The sequence below is a fragment of the Crocodylus porosus genome, unplaced genomic scaffold (assembly GCF_001723895.1).
Source record: "Crocodylus porosus isolate Cpor-Errol unplaced genomic scaffold, CroPor_comp1, whole genome shotgun sequence".
Classification (NCBI taxonomy): domain Eukaryota; kingdom Metazoa; phylum Chordata; order Crocodylia; family Crocodylidae; genus Crocodylus; species Crocodylus porosus.
In genome coordinates, this window is record NW_017728947.1 from 10,470,707 (window position 1) to 10,488,397 (window position 17,691).

General features: G+C 38.4%; 1 protein-coding gene across 7 annotated transcripts in view; it reads left to right on the forward strand.

The window, feature by feature from the left end:
* Positions 1–17,691, forward strand: part of SOX6 (SRY-box 6) — a 528,512-nt gene that overhangs the window by 360,115 nt on the left and 150,706 nt on the right. For 5 of the 7 annotated variants that reach the window (XM_019551786.1, XM_019551785.1, XM_019551787.1 and 2 more), the window contains one exon: positions 9,568–9,691. In XM_019551786.1, coding sequence (XP_019407331.1) covers positions 9,568–9,691 — 124 coding nt within the window. The remainder of the gene's footprint in view (positions 1–9,567; positions 9,692–17,691) is intronic. The other 2 variants (XM_019551782.1, XM_019551784.1) reach the window with 1 other exon arrangement.

Consider the following 17,691-nt stretch of genomic DNA (forward strand, 5'->3'; position numbering starts at 1 on the left):
ACCTTTTCTCTGTAGTGGGGGTGGGAGGTGAGGGGTGTTCAGATGCATCATAATAGGTTTTCTCTTCCACCTCTTTTAGAACAGTTGGTTTGAGTTAACAAAGGGTGGTACGTTACATGCATTTATGTACAATAAGATGATTTCTCATCCTGCGTATTCCAAACCTGCCTAGTGATGAATTTAACTTGGTGTTAATAACAAATAGATGGCTTTTGCCAGAATAGGAACCCTGTGACTGAAAGGATCCATGGGAATAAGGCTGAGATGCCAGTATGAATGGCTGGATTGTTTTATCAAGAGGAGTTTTTAATGCAGCTAAAAATTTTGCATGTTTTGATATTGCTGTAAAAAACTTAAACCAGTCATAACATATTGGCAAAGTTTATATTTGAATTTGATCCCAAGTAATGGAGTTTCTCTTAAAAATATCAACAATCATTAGACTGCAGTATTTTTTATATTTCTACAAAAATAAGACAAGGTGCAAATGAGAAGCATACATCTTCACTAGTCTTTGGAAATATCTGAAATAATTGACTTGCTCAGTCTTCTGTGATGGCTTGGTGACCACTAACTGTGATGATTTGCATAATAGTCAACTCTTCACTTCTGTAGTGATAACTGTTTGTATCTGATTAAAATTAGGACTGTTTTAGTTCTCTTGACTTTTCCAGAAGTTGCAGAAATTGAGATTTGCTGTTATGCTTTAACCAAACAAATGCACACTTGGGGATAACAATATGCTGAGTTTATGCAGATTTTACAACACGAATCTGAATAAAATACCCACTAATAGACCCTTAAGGAGTAATAAACACACATGAATTTTCCTTAGTTGCACTTTAAAGTGATTTTAACATACTACTAGACCTTAACAATAATATTTAATTGACAAGATTATGCATTTGTATGGATTGAAAAGGTGGTAGATCTCTAATTCCAAATGAACTATAAATTCACTTTTGCATAACATGTTTTATTTATTTCTTTATAGCAGAGATGTTCTCTTTCCCTCCTAGTGAGAGTTTCTTAAAACACAGACAATTTAAACACATTTAATTACCATTTATCATATTCTTAACTTTATAAAATCATCTTCAGATGACTTCTGCATTTCCTGGAAGTGTATAACCACATAGCTGGGTACAAACAGGGCACTACATCAGAAAACTAATAAAAATAGAACCATACATAATACTTTTAAAACACTTTTTCTCTGTGCTGTCAGATACAGAATTAAGGGTGATGCTGCTTCAGAGTTTTATCATGCTTGCAGCCTTTACAGGTTTGCAGTCCAGGGCATCCCTGTGTTTAGGATTTAACCTTTCATTTCATAATGAAACACTGAACAGATAGAGAATAAATGCCAGTTAGGGTTCATCTGAAAATTCAGTAGTGGGTTTCTTTTTTTTCTTCAGTGACTTCCCTATTAAATGCTTTCACATTATTAGGTCTTTTCCTAAATACTTATATCAGTAAATATGATGCACAGTTAGAAATATGATGAGCACAATGTCATAGTTACATGGTCACTTTTTTGGTAGGAAAAAAAGGAAAAAATTCCCACAGTCCTTTTCTCAGGGGTAGTTCTTCCTTATTCAAGGTCCTGCTTATTTCCATGGGACTATTCAGGCCAGACATTGCACGTGTGTTTTGTAGTACTGGCTCCTATAGTCATACTTTAATTTTGCATTGTTTGAATGCTTGATGTTGAATCACACTAATTTAAATTCTGGAAAGGTCATAAATGAAAATTCTGGGACCAGATATCCTTGTATCCAATTGCTTTGCATCAGTTTGCGACAGAGTAGGTACAAAATTGTTTCTGGCTGGTCAGTTAAACAAAGTTTATAGTTATTTTGCATCACTAGAGAAGCATAAAGTAGTCAGAGCATACTATGTAAAACCCAACAAGCCTTTCTTCTTATCCCATTACCGCTGCTGACAGAACAGACTGTTTGTAGACCAAGATCTGATGATTGTTCATATGGCAGTTCATGATGATGGGTCACTGGGAGAGATGCATGGAGGAAGCTTAAGACCAGCCTTGCAAGCACATAGTTCAGCAAGGGAGTAGCTCAGTTGGTTTCCACATAGCCAAGCATTTAAAGATCAGTGTCTGCCTGTTTAAATGATCAAATTCAAAGCAGTATTTTCAGTCACATGCATAACCACCAAATTATTGCAGTTTAGGGATGAATGCGTACGAACTGTTACATTTCGTTTCTTAAATAAATTTTATAAATAATTTCCAGAACTGATATTCCCCCCCACCATATATATCTCTCTCATATATATATGTGTGTGTGTATATATATTTATATATATATATATATATATATATAATATGAGAAAAATATCAGTCCTGGAATAAATGAGAATTGAAATGGCAGCAAAAAAAAAAAAAATGACTCCTTCTATAATATACAGATTTTTACAGATGCAGATTAGATAAACATATACAGTACACAGCAAATTTAAAAACATGTATTACTTACACGATTGGTACTAACAGCTCCTTTAGTGCTAATAAGACCTTTCATAGGAATAAATCTAAAGAGGGTTTTAAAAATGCATTCTGTTAGCCTGATAGATGGAGCCATTATGTTCAGTCATATAAACATGTATTTTGGAAATTATGAAAATGCATATTTTTTTCCTTAGCATACTACCAATACCTGGGGAAATGTACTCGGGTATTGAACTACATAGATAAAAATGGAGAGAATTTTGAACACGCATCCTATTAAAAAGGCTGAAAGTGTAATGACTGCTTGAACAGAGCAAAGCAGTTTGCACTCACAAACTACTTACGGACATTTTAACAAATTAATCACCAGCACTATATATTTATTTTAAGGGAAGGACACTTTTTAATTATTTGGGTAGCTCAAAACAGTATTAATTTGGTAGAGGGTCAGGCTGATACTTTAAAAATTTTGTTCCAGCCTGACTTTGTATTTATTATTCAGGTTTGTATGAGATTTTCATCATTAATACTGTGCACCATCTTGATGTTTACCTTCCACAGTAGCAAAAACATTGAAATATTTTCTCTATTTCCCGTTCCCAGTACAGGAAATACTACAAATCCTATATTGCAGACAAGCGTTATGTCGCAGTAAATTCCAGAGGCCAGATTCATAGCTGTCATACACTGGTGCAACTCCACTGAATTCAGTAGAGATCCAGTGATTTGCACCAGCTGAAGAGTTGGCTCAATCATTTATAGGCATAAGAAAAAATGGTCAAAATGATTTATGCTGGGTTATTTTAGCCAGTTAGGGTTTGTCTACATGTTGCCCTACGGTGGTGTAATGATGTGCTACATTGCCAGATGGCGTGGTATGGTGACATAGTGATCACGTGGGTCTACATGTTATCGCCAGCTACATCGCCATAGCAGCATGCTCCCCCGTTACAGAGCGCCGCTGTGGCAATGTAGCAGCAAAATCTAACCATATGCCGCCCGTGCTGCACCATGCTTTAATACTTCTAATAGGGTCCAAAAGGAAGTATTAAAGCACCGTGATGTATAGACGTAGCCTTAAACTAACATTTGGACCAGGGGAGTGTCCTTTAAAACTTATGCCTATCATAAAAAAGCAAAGGAAATTGAATACCAATAAAGGAAATATAACAAAGATTATTACTAGCTTCCTTCTTTCCTCCCCCCTCCATGGCACTTCATTCTCCCCTCTGCTGAAATAAACCATGCAAAGAGAAGGAAACTTGGCAAATTTGAACCTGAGGAGTTAGAAATTCTACTGCAAGGGTAGGATGGCAGTTGAAGTCAGCTGTCCCGTATATAAAAGGTTTCTGCAATCAAATAGAGGTGTATGAATTCCTTATCCTTTTCAGTTCTGCCTCTTCTGCCCCATTACCCCTGATCTTTGGGGAAGATCCTTTTCCCAGTCTGTATCTCCACACTACTCCCAAAAGGAGGCTTCACTGTGAAAAGGAAGAAGCCAGCTCATAATAAAGAGACTCAGTATTATTATTATTTTTTTTGGTTTCCTCATCAGCCTTGGGGAAACTAAGAATCAGGAGCTATCAGATTTATCTCCAAATCTGGGGAATCTCTCCCTTCAGAGAAAGGCTTTCTCAAAATTGGGAAGGGAAGGCAATCAGCATGAGATGTCTCTGCCCTTCTCCATGCCTGAAGCAAGGTTATGGGTGGAGGATCTAGTCAAGCATGGTTGTATAGGAAAGCATGAAGACTAAAGAAGTATACCTAGCAGGGAGACATCTGTAAATGGAGAATGTTGTGTAGAAGGTTTGTTACTTTAAGGTTGACATACCTGGTTATGCTAATCTTTTTATTTCATTTTATAGCTTGGGAGGCCTCACAGCAGTAGGGAATCTTATGCACTATAGGAATTTCAAATTCAGATAAATGAGGGGAAACAAGGACTTCTTAAAATGAGGCCATAGATTTCTATGAATTTTCTTCTCTTTTTTTTTTTTTGGTGACTATAGTGCTGTTAGAATTAAGGGCTGTTTTAATTTAGAAGACAAATACCCTTCCTGCTGATAGTAGAGATAAAGGGGAACTGATAGGAACATTATTCTTTACCATTTTTCATCATCTAACAGGTAGATGACGTCAAAAGTCTTCAAAATACTGTTTCTAGTCCAGTTCTTGGCCAACAAATTGAGCAAAATTAAGTATAATATGTACCTGCTGATGCATATTTTTTCATGGAGCATGAATCACCTTACAACTTAGTCTTTACTTTTACTATATATGTAATGTATGTAGGGTTCCTAGTCCCAAAGAAGCAGAGAATTTTTGTTTGAATCATTATTATTGATGGCCATAGTCCTTTTATAATCTGTGGATTCCTCTTTCTTTGTATAGTACAAAGCATTTAGGATAGTAGCAGCCAGGTTCCTATGAGGTTGGTATTCCAATCTGTCAGTGGAAAAATGCAAAACAGCATTTGACAAAGTGAGCTTAGACTCTTGAAAGTTTATGCAAGTCTGATTTAGTTAGTCTCTAAGGTGTAACTACCCATCACTCCTTCTTATCAAGACACTACCCAGCACTTACTATTCAAGGGAGTACCAAATCCAAGGTTGCTTTCCTCCAGAGTTATTTTCTGACTTATACCTTATGCTATGAATTTTATCACTTATTCCCAAATATTGTCAGACTTTAAACAGATATTAGATAATATCTGCTAAGATTTCCTTAATCTTTAGTAGCTGCTTCTATTTGATAAATTGTACTATTTTTATTATATTCTGTACATACTTCAAAATCTTTCAAACAAAGAACAGCCTTTATAGGCAGTTTCCTTTTACTTATTATAATGTGATTAAAAATATCTTATTTAAGGCTAGTCTTTAAAATGAAGAATGTCAGATTTTGATTTCTTTTTATCAAAATACCAAAAAGAAAGTATTGAGGTACTCATCCAGGACTTGTATCACTCAGTTAAAGGGATTAAACAGATACAATTGTTCAAATACAAACATGTATTGCCTGTAACAAAAAAGTTAAATAATCTTCATGAAAGAGAAAATGAGTCCCCCTGAGTGTCACTCTGTTTGCATATTAGCACATAGCAAGGTCTCTGCCAAGCTACTCTGACTGACTGCTGCAGATGCTCTTTCTCAAGTATTCTGAGTCAGATCTTTAGTGCAAGTCTTTGGGGACAAACAATAGCACCTGTTCCTCACAAGATATCAGGCCAGTTAGTCCATTCATGTATCTTTAATGAAGCTCTGGGGCAGATGGCAAAAAATGGCATCATCAACAACTTAGCGCAGAGGAGACAAAAGGGAAAGTGTCGATCCAACAATACGCTATTTTTACGAATGGGAAGAGACAGAGTCTAAGTGTTCTTCATACATCTGCTGCTGTCTTGGTTTTCAGAAAGACCTGAGGAACATCCTAGCAATTAAAATTTCTGGGCAAGAAGCCGATTTTATGAAGTTCACCATTCAACCCTCTCCCCCAGCACACGCACACAGATGCATGTATGCAGGCACACATGCACCCACTCACACACACATCAAGTTGTGAGGCATGAAGAGTCAATACCATACTTTTTGGCAATCATTTTACTTCTTTAACAACTCATGGATTAGTTATAACAGTATATCCACTATATCTTTGTTCATCTGTGCTATTCATTTGGTCTTATGCTGAGAATAAAGACATTTATTTGTAAAATAATTCTTGGCAAAATCAACAATGAATATAATCATTGCTTTAGATTTAGGTCCAAGAAAGTTAAGGAGTTTAGTTATGTCTCAACACCAAGCAAAAGCCTAATTCATGAATGTAGGAAAGCCCTAGATTTTTCTCAAAAATAGTATTTGGTGTGTATTAAAATTTTTTGTTTTCCGGCAATTAAGCAAACATTTCAAAGTCTATGTGACTATGTAAACCACACTGACGTCATGGAGCTATTCTGATTTATGCTAGCTGAAGATATTGCCCAATATTTGGGCATGTATTTTAAATAATGATTGCAATGGATAGCCTGAGCATACAAAGATAATATTTTTAACTGTTTAGTGAAACATGAGATTTTCAAAAATCATTTTCAGGCATTTGGAATCGGATATGTGTTTGAAAATTATCATTAGGTGAAGTCACTAGGGGAGAATACGTTTCTTATTATAGTTAGGCTTCACATAAATCTTGTGAGATAGGTATTGATGGTGTTGACGCATGGGCAAGTTAGGGCCAATATTTTGAACTTTGGTGCCTCTGTTTTGAGTTATTCAGCTTAAGGTAACAGGTTGTTCTGAGCTGGGCAACCAAAGTTTGAAGCACCCAAGAACCTACTGTATTGGCTACCTTAGAAAAAGTCCTAAATAGCTTGTCAGCAAGTCACTGACTGATATGTTAATAAAATATATGAGATATCATTCTCAGCCTTTAGATATCACTGATAGGGAACTGTCAGAAACTACCAGGGTCCACAAATGGGCTAAGACAGGTTACATGCTGCTTTCATTATTCCTGAATGTACAGTGAGGTCTGCAATCACTGCCTGGCCAGAACAGGCTCCTGAGGGAGTTCTGCATGAGCCATGAGGTCTGAGCTCACCAGCTAATTGGGACAGGGACTGACTGGACCCCCTGCTAGGCTCTGGAGCCCAGGGGGTGAGTGCTGCTGCTGTTTGCCCTGCTTGACTCTCCCCCTGCCCACTAAAGTCGGGGGAAGAGGTAAGGAGGGGCCAAGTAGTGGTGGCAGCACTCACTCCCTTAGACTTCAGAGCCCTTTAAAGACAGTGGCTCCAGCCAGACCTGGTGCTGAGAGATCTCCTGAGCTCACCAAACGGGTAGGTATGACCATGCTGCTGAACTCCCTTTGGATCCGCTCCTGTTAACAATGAATATGTTATTTTCTTTCTTTGGAAATTTCCTTCAAGAGAGAGGAGTTTAAATGCCCTCCCGGTGTTCCTTCAGAGCCCTACTGATGGAGTCTGCTTTGTGGCTGCACTGAATCAATGTGTGCATTGGTTCCCTACCTACCTTCCCCATTTCTTTTGTGCCTGTCCTGGGACCTTGAGACCCTCAAGTAGAAGAGAGAGTTTGGGTACGTTACATAGATTATGCAGTTAACTGGTTAATCATGCAATAGATTTAGGCCAGCCACACGTGCAAAGTAATTATTCCAGGATAATAATGACTATCCAACTATAAGAAGAGCCAACCAGCTATGAAGTTAGCTGTGTAACAGCTCTATAGTTGGTTTCTGTCCTCCTTTATTCTGAACATATAGCAGCACTCTTTCACTGTGCCAGTCCACTGGAAGGACTGCCTGCGGTTGATGACCAGGAGGGATCAGTTGGATTAAGAATACTGCAAATGATTGTGAAACACAGAGAATTCAAATCCTTCCAGTTGTTCCCCGTCAGACACTGACATTGTTTATACTTGTTGCACACTTACATTCAAGTACAATAAAACTTAACGCCATTATATCAGAAGTTAAGGCTGGTATTGGGCACATGGGGATCGACTCCAATTTAACCAAGTTGAGCTCATACGCTAACATTCACAACTAGGCTTACCTCAGCTAAAATGAAAGAAATAGCTTCCCAAAGCTAGTTTTTTTCACGCCCCAGCGCTATGGCAGTAATTGCACAAAGACCTTTTTATTATAAGTTGATTTTCTTGAGAAATGGATTCAGAAAAATACTGTAAAGTGTTTATTTTTTGCTTGACCTTTATTAACCTACATCTTAGGGCTTTCCCCAGAGAAGAGTTGTTGGTAAATTAACCCTCATAGACATACACAGTAGCATTTCTGCACTGCATCAGTGGCTGTGAAAGGAACAGGGATATGACAAGAAAATTTGGCGCTATTTAAACAATGTCATAGGTCAACATATGGGATTTGGCCAAAAAAAGTTTTTAGGAATTAAAATGAAAAGAAATCACTTGAAGTTTAGTTTAACTTTTTAATAGTATTTAATGCCACCCATTTACGGTAGGATAAGAGGGCAAAAATTCTTTCCTTCTGGAAAAATAATTCCTTTCTACACTTCCTAGTTTTGATATATAAACTGTTAGATGTTTACTTTGCTACTAATCAGAAAAATCCTGTTGTCAACCCTTCCGTAATTTGGTGGAGGGGAGGTAGGCAAAAAACTACATATGATCCTATCCAGTATCTCTGATATGTGGATAGCATAAATAAAGAAACCAGGAAATTAAAACGTGAATTTAACAGACACGATTCCATATGTGGAATACAAGTGCTGATATAAGGTGAAGAATTTTCTGCTTTTGCATGTTTGTGTTCTTTGATACGTTTATTAAGGTCAAATGAAATTTGATATAGTAGGATTTATTCTGAACTGCTCTCTGAATACAACTCCATAATTACAGAGCTACATGATAGTGCATAAAGCTATAAAACTGCTTAGACAGACAAGCAATTTATATGTTACAGAGAGGTGTGCATGGCACAGGATATTAGTTTAATTGGGAGCCAAGATGTTGTAGCCTTAAATCTTAAGAGCTAGGGTGTTGTCTAGGAGACTATTTAGCATACTGTGGTGAAATATTGAAATAACATACCTGAATTGTTGGTATATACGTATATATATACTAACAATGCAATAGTGTAAGATCCCAGAATTAAAATTGCCCTAAGGACGTTAATATATGGATGCCAGAATGGGTTTTTAGATATGAAGATAACTCTGAAATGCCTGTCAATGTAATATCCAAGCACCCAAAGAAGAAAAATATGAAAAAGTAATAAAGATGCATGCCAGATTTTGTAAAAGAATCTTTATGGAATATTTACAAAGGTTGATATCTTTTTCATATAGTAAAATGGAAGCACCAGGAATAATAAGAAAGGAATCAGCCAGAAGTAGGAGAAAGTGGAGTTCACTGAGACTGTTACACCTTTGACACCAAGGGGAAACAATGTTAGTGAGGACTTTGATGTGATAATGTGAAATTGGCAAGGATTACTTTAAGGAGAAGGTTCTGTGGGACTGTATGAACACAAGAACACTATCAGTGCTGGAGAAATACCTGTCAAGACAAATTTGTGCTATTTCTGATCAGAGGCTCTCTTCTGTTTAGCAGGTTCAGGGTCACATGCCTCCGCTCATGATCCCAATTTTTCCACACGACCAGCGGACATTGGCAGCGGCTGCTGCAGCCCAGCAGGGATTCCTCTTCCCCCCAGGAATAACTTACAAGCCAGGTGAGTTGACAAGGATATGAAGGTATTCAACATGTTAAGATATTAGCTGTGACTTCTCTTGTGATCTGTCTGGTATAGCTGATGTTACACAAAAGGACTAGCTGAGTGAAAATAATTTGAAGTTTTGTAAGTCTCATTAGAAATAACTTCTGGGTTTATAAGGGTTATAAGGAAAATTGGGTATTGAGCACCATAATCAGTTTACCTCAATATCCCACAAAACCATCTGCTCTGTATTTATTGACCCACTTGCCTCCCAATTTGCATATGGCACACCCTGTTTCTTTATACAAAATGTACATATCTTTTCTTATGTGTCTTATCTGCAGCATGTATAGTATACATTCTCATCTTTTGTGCAAAAATTCTTAGCCTTAATTAGTGATAAAAGCAAAAGCAGGTATAATTTAATTATCATGCTTCAAATAGGCAACTTTCTGTTTGATTTCAATGTGAATAAAAAGGTTTCAGAAATTCAATCCCAATCAGCATTCATACTTGTAACAGGTCACATAACCTTGCAGTGAAATATGTTTTGAGATGATTTAGCAAATGTTATGATTTCTTTCTTTATTCCTCTGAGTTTACTGGACTCCTGGGGAATTCAATTAGGGATATAATGGTTTGAAGCTACTTTCAGAGCCTCCTTGTAAACAGGGTTTTAAATGTTTAAAGACATGTTGCCAAAGGAATTCAATGCAGGAAGATAGTTAAGTAAATACAAGTCAACCTTATTTTCATTTGTACGTTCTTTGTAAGTGACCTCAGCCCAGAAGCAGTAACCTTATTTTGCTCATTAATAAAATTCCCTGTCAAGCCGTCTTTAGCATATTAACCTGATAACTAATAACCACAAAACCTGAGCATAACAGTTTCTTTGGATATTAAACACAAAATGTACAAAGTAAAGCGCTGATCCTGTTTCCACTGAAGTTAGTTGGACTTTTGCGGTTGACTTTAGCAGGGATGGGATCAAATCCAAAGAAAAAGCCTCATAATGTAAAATATAAACAGCATATTAAAGCACAGCCAGGTTGAACTGAAAATCTCTTCAAGCAAGTTAACTTAACTATTTGGTGAAATAGGACCAGATAGGGTTTCAGCAAGCATTTTTGTTTGTCCCCTTCCATTCTATCTCTTTATTCTAGAGGGATTCTTCCTTTTGATAATCATCTTTTATATTGTGCTTTTCGACCTCAAGAATCCCAAAATGCTTTTTGAATTTAGCAAACTGATGCACAGTCTGTACACCGAGAACAGTTTATCCACTTCTGAAATGCAGCTCTGGGTGGCATCAAACTGTTTAATCATACACAGCAGTACAACATTTGAGGATGGGAAACGAAGAGTATCTTTTCCAGCTGAAGTCTCTGGAAGTCACAAGGAAGCATAATATAATTATCAGACTTGGAGTTTGTCCAGGGTTGACATCATTTCTCTTATGGGCCATGATGTATAAAATGACCAAAGCATGTGCTTTAGTCCCGTTGATTTGATCCTTTCTGATAAGCAGTGATTCCCTGAATTGGGAGTGCAAGCACCACTGATAACCAGGAACTTGGTTTTACTTCCCACCTGAAAGTTGACACATCAAACAGCACTTTGCTCATCAGGCTAGCCAAGTGAATTGGGGGAGTACAGACTTGGAGGGAATAGTACACACAGCTTGCTGCCACCCCAATGTGTTCTTTAGAATTGCCATCCAAATGCAGAACTTAACTCCACGCTGCTTTTCTTGTGAACCTGTCATCTTCCACAATGCCAGGTGATGTGGCTTCAGGCTATTTTGAATGAAGAAAAAAGGTCTGTATAACAAATGTTTAAATAATACAGAAATGGTCAAAACTGGAGTTCAGGGAGTCTCAGAACATTGCTAATGAGACATGGCACTATTCCCTAGTAACTGGTTTGAATCCAGCTAAGCTTGTTAGAGACCAGAAGTCACTATGATTGGACTTTTTCAGTGGCTTGTGGCAAATGACTATATTTATATTTCAATGTATTTATTAAATTTCATAGCATGTATTGCCAAAGTAGTTGGCTCTTTTAGTAGTTTGTCTTGGACAAATCTCATCATAAAAAAAACCCCACTACCACAGTTGATATTGATTAGTCCCTGCTTTTGGCAATCGCAGTACAGAGGATAAGAAATTAATGGAAATAAGAGATGAACTTACACTCTTACACTCTCTTTCTTAGATAGGGTTCCTCAGCATCATGACTCAGGGACTTGAAGGAAGTTTGTTCCCGTACTACTTGTATTCTTCCCCTTGTATAAATAAATAGAAAACTTTCATTTCCAGGGCTATTAATCTAATTTCAGAAGAAATGGATGCATCTTTCAGTATTAATATTTTTCCTCTCAAGTTCCTTTTACATTTTTAGCTCTTCTAATTCTAAGCAATATTGACTGTACTTTCTTTTTTCATTTGGAAAATACAAAAGGGTAAGCTAAGAGGAGCTGCTGGGTATGCTGAGCACCTTTGAAAGTCTGTCCCCAGATTGCACCCCCTCCATTCCCCCCTGGCCCACTAAGGAAAACACCTATTAACTTCTCCCTTCTCCCCTCCACCCCCCCCCCCCAAAAAAAAAAAAAAACAAAAAAGCAGTGGTCCAGATAATTCCCTTTAATGGGAGGGGAAAAGAGGAAAGAAACACTGGAGCAAGCAAAACCCAGTGAGACTCTTTATCTAGAATATATTGGGGAGGCCCTACAGAATGTACAAGTTTGAGTCTCTATAAAAAATCTGTTAGGAAGAAAGCTCCTTTCTGCTTGCAGCAATGGTATATGGTAACTGCAGCCTTGCTGGCTTTTCTTTCCGTGTGTTGGAACTCTGGGAGATGAACCAGGCAAAAACTAACAAGCAGTGATCACAAGTAATAAATACATACAAAATGAAGTCCCATGCTTCCTTGTGTATCTCAAAGTGGTGTAATATAATTTTCCGGCATGGTAAGTACTAATTGAGAAATCAGAGCTGCATAGATCACCTAATTAATTTTTTATACGTATTTCAGTATTTATACTGTATACTGGATTAATTAAAACTTTAGGGTGCTGTGCAGCTCAAATTACTGTTGCGACTACTGACCTGCAGTTACTTGAACCTTCCAGAATATCTTGCTGTGGAGGTTTCACTTTATTCCGATGGGATGTTCACAATGGCAGCTGTTTGCTAAGAGATGCCACAGAGTTACCATAGTTATTTTGTTTTCTAAGCAGAGTAAGAGAATTATGTTGACCATTTAATGGTGTCCACTATTTTTGCTCTTGGAACTTATGAACAGGATCATGGTTTTCTCTGATTAAAAAAAATCCCCAATTTTTGGATTAAATTAAGTAATCCAAAATCACATTTTAACGTAATCAGAATGAAACACCACTAATATATAGATATATCTAGATAATATATAGATATAAATTTATATTAATGATGTTTCATTTTGATCATGGAAAAATGTGGATTTATGTTATTCATTAGGCCTGTGCAAAGTGGCTAGTATTTGCTTTGGATTTGACTGATTCAGGGGACAGTGATTTGATTCCATGATTCAAATCACTGTCTCAAATCAATTTGGCTGAATCTAATTCAGAGATTTGGCCACTGCTGAATCAGCCAAATCTCTGAATTGACCCCGTCCCCTGCCTGCTCCCAATGGCCCTACCTGGCTTCCCAGCTCCTGGCTCTTTAAAAAAAAGCCCTCACTCACCGGCTCCTGCCAGGCTGGGGGCAGGGGTGGAATTCCTGCTGTCCCATGCCACATGGGGGGCTCTACCATGAGCCCCCAATTCCTGCCCACTCCCCCAGGCCCCCTATGGCTGTCTCGCCTGCCCAGCTCCCAGCCTTTTCAAAAAAAAAGAAAGAAAAGCCCCGATTCACTGGATGCTACCAGGCTGGGGCCATCCCGCTGGCCCCCACTGCCCCCTGCTGCATGGAGGGGTGCTCTGCCATGAGCCCCCAGAATCCCTGAGGCTGCTGCAGTGACTGGTGAGTGTGGGGTTTTTTATTTTGTTTTGTGTTGTAAGGGCTAGGAGCTGGGGTGGGCGGGGCTGCATGGGGGGGCTGGAACAGCAGGTGGGGGTCAGGGGCTCATGGCAGAGCCCCCCACATGGTGGGGGGCAGTGGGGATCACCCCCCCCACCTGGCAGCAGCTAGTGAGTAGGGGCTTTTTTTAAAGAGCTGGGGCAGGTGGGGCAGCCATGCAGGGAGGGGCCTGGGATAGTAGCCAGGGGTTGGAGGGTGTTCAGGAGAGCTGGGGGAGCAGGCAGGAGATGGGGCCTGGCAGGGGTGCCCCCATGGTCCTTTCCCCGTCCTCCAGCCCCCCTTCTTCTGCTCCTTATTCACCAGCATGGAGTCCGGGTCCAGCTCCCTGTGGCAGTGAGCAGAGACTGCCTGAATTGCTGAAGCTCTTCAAATCTTTTCTGAATTGATTTGGAGAGCTTTGAATCAATTTGGACCTTTTAATTGGTCTCTTGATTTGATTTGGATTCGGAGCTTCAGCCACCAAATCAGGCCGAATCTCCTCTGAATTGAATCAGCACCTGAAGCTTCACACAGCCCTATTATTCATTGTTAGGAATCCTGGTTTTCTCTGATAAAAAAATTCCCAATTTTCAGATTTAAAAAAGTAATTCAAAATCCTCATTTTTCCATGATCAAAATGAAACACTGCTAATATAGGTCCCTATATATTAGTGGTGTTTCATTTTGATCATGGAAAAATGTGGATTTTGGGTTATTTTTTTAATCCAAAAATTGGGGAATTTTTTATCAGAAAAAACCCAGAATCCCTGCTGATAAATAACAGATGCTAGGCAGTTCTTTCTCTTCTCCTGGGCAGAACAAGATATTCGACTTGCCTTGACCACCCGATACAGTCAGGCTAGTGGGAATATTACAGGATTGGATCATCGTAGAAGTAATCAGAAAGTCTCATCAAGTGGCTTGTCCTAGTGGGATAGTCATTTTTTATCCAGTACATGGGGTTGTGTGAAGGAGAGTTTAGTTCCTTCCATTTTGCAGTCTGTCAAGGTGTTACCCCCTGGAAATTCCATGATCCTGGAGAAGGAATAGGCAGTGCAAATTGGGAAAGGCCAAGGATGTGGATTAGCGGGATGCAGGATTCAGGCTATTCTCTAAGCAGTTGTGCCAAACCATCTTCTGCATGACTGAGTATTGAAAGCTATGCAACAAGCTGACATATCTTTTGAATACATTGACTAGATGCTAAATTACTTTTTCTGCACTCTCTGTGGCTGTGGATTAAAAGGCCAGGAATAACTTCTACTGGATAGTATCTTCTGAAAATATTGTTGTGTATCATTACAGTTCATTTTAAGTTGTAGAAGGTGCCAACTTTAGGAACTTCAGACAGTTTGGGACTGAACTGAGACAAAGGGTGAACTCTGCTCTTGTGCTTGATTGCCAGTGCAGTGTTAGTCTCACTTTTATCTCATGTCTAAATCTGAGATTGATCATGACTAGAATTATTGAGAAATTACTTCTCTCTGCCTATCTGGGTGATCCTGCTATTTACACTAAATTCAGCTTTTCTAGTTTCATTGCTGTATTCCTTCTAATATAAGATACTTTTAAAAATAAAGCATTTCCTATAAAAATGACCTGTATCTTAAATTCAAGTTAAAAAAGGCAAAACATTCATGTATGCACCATAAATGTATCTTTCAATTTAAGAAAAAAAATATAAATCACCCAGTAAAGTCATAAAACTGGGGGTCATCTTAAATTAAAGGGTGTTTTATATTTGTAGGGATGTGGCATCTTGGTAATATAGAGAATTATGAAAATAAGAATTGTTATTTCATTCCCGTCTGAGTGGCAAAAAACAATGGAAAATGTAGATGCACCTTTGGCCTGATTCTCCTCTTAGCTACTGTGGGGTGAACTGATACTAGTACCACTGCAATCAATGGAAATGCTTTGGCTGATAGAAATGAGGGGTAATTAGGCCTGTTGTTGACAGACTGAACTTCAAAAGGCTCACACCATATGTAACATTTGTTGGGAAACCAAGCATAAGCTTCTCAGAGGACATGTATAGCTAATGTAAATGACTGACATCCTTTCAAGTCTACTGGGATTGATTGACTCACATCATTACTATTTCCAGTTGTTGAAACATTTTTTTTCAGTAGTCTTGTCTTAATGTTGCTGCAGTTCTAATTTGTAAAATGTAGTGCTGTATTCTAAGTAAGCTGCTGTTACTGTTGGCAGATGAAGATAGAAAGTATGTATCATATCAAGGCAGATTACAGTTTAGTGAGCTGGCTGAGTGTCTCTGTATGAAAGAGATGCTTAAAACAATCCTATTATGTATATCGCTTCTAGTGGAAATTCCATAAGACTCCGTTAAAATCCTTGTGTTCCCCGTTTGCCTTGTCCTGGTTGGAACCAAGAATCAGTAACCTGAGGAATTGCTATAACAATTCATATGTTCTAAAACGCAGTGCAACAGCTGGAACTAGGAGTAGCCAGCTGAAATGTTTCAGCAGGGATTTCTACTAAATGTTTTACTGTAAGCAAACACTTTCCTGTGTAACCTCATTTGCCGATGCATTATGACCCCAATATGGAACTGCTGGGTGATCACTGCTTCAGAGAAAAGCACAAGGAGTTGAACAGGTGTCTTTAGATGGGACAGACTCTTTCTAGCAACTCCATAGACTATTGCTGTTAACAGCCTGATCAATCCAAATATTTTTGCACAAAAACAAAACTTACCCTGTACACACTCAGCAAGGGGAGGCATCAGCTTTGTAACCTTCATGCAAACTAGTAAAGCTAGGATGAAGTTGAGTAGAGGCAGCTGCCTGCTCTTCTTAGGTAGTTTATTACAAAGGAAAGTGCACAAATGTCAGTTTCCAACTTCCTGTTAGATGGCTTTACAATTCTTAAGTTTTAGTCCCAAAGTGATTAAAATTCCACTAACTCTAGGTGCCTAAGGAAGATCAAGTGGAACCAATGTATGGCTTCCTGAATGAGTTTTAGAAGTCAAAGGGTTTCTAGGGTTTTTTGCCTCCCTACCCACCAAGTCTTCATCTGAAAAGCAAGGCCCTGCCTCCTGTGAATAAGATCCTTTGAGCTTCATTGCTATAGCCAAGATGGACTAAGAGACATTCACTTGGTTTAATTCCAAAACAGTGTGGTACAATTCTGTGCTGCCTTCATTCATTCAGAAATGTTGCCCAATCTGACAAGTGAAACAAAAGTTGGGCAAACTTTTGTATGGCTTGTAAACACCAATTTATATATAAACAATAGCAGTGGAATGTAAACAGACAATCAACAAAGCAGAGAGATTGAAGAGATCAGTTTGCAAAGCAAGGATTGTTCAGATTTTCTTCTTTAGGCATTCATCTGACTCCCTTGTTATCAAAGGCCAGCACATGCTGGTACCTAATGCAGACCTGTTTCAACATGTTTTGTCTTCCTTTGTACAAATTTAAAAAGAATGGGTCCTCACGCAAGCATTCCAAATCCAGAAACAAATTTGAAAAAAATTGCTACAACAAGTTGACTGATTTCTTGCCAAGACAGCTACTGAGAAGCTTCTTGATTCATCTCGCACTGAGAAAATTAGAGGGGGAAAATATGTACCTTCTGTAATTAAAAATTAAAATCAGTCCATGCCAAAATGAGTGCTCACTTTCCTCAAGGGGGAAAAATAACCCCTACCTTTGCTCTGCTCTTAGTGTGAGGTGTCAACAATGTGTTCCCTAACTGTGGGGTATTTACTTTTGTTCTCAGAATAATGGTAATATGATACACCAGGATTTGACCAGACAGAGATTAGATGATTTTTGGGTTGCTAAATTATGAACCAAAACAGGAATATATGACTTAAAAAAAAAAAAAAAGGTGGATACATACTTTTCATTAGCCCAAGGTAAAAAAAATGTTTGTAGCTAGCAGGTAAGCCAGAGAGCACGATAGGGTGTGGTAGAGATACTAATGAATTAACTGTGAAGCCAAAAACTA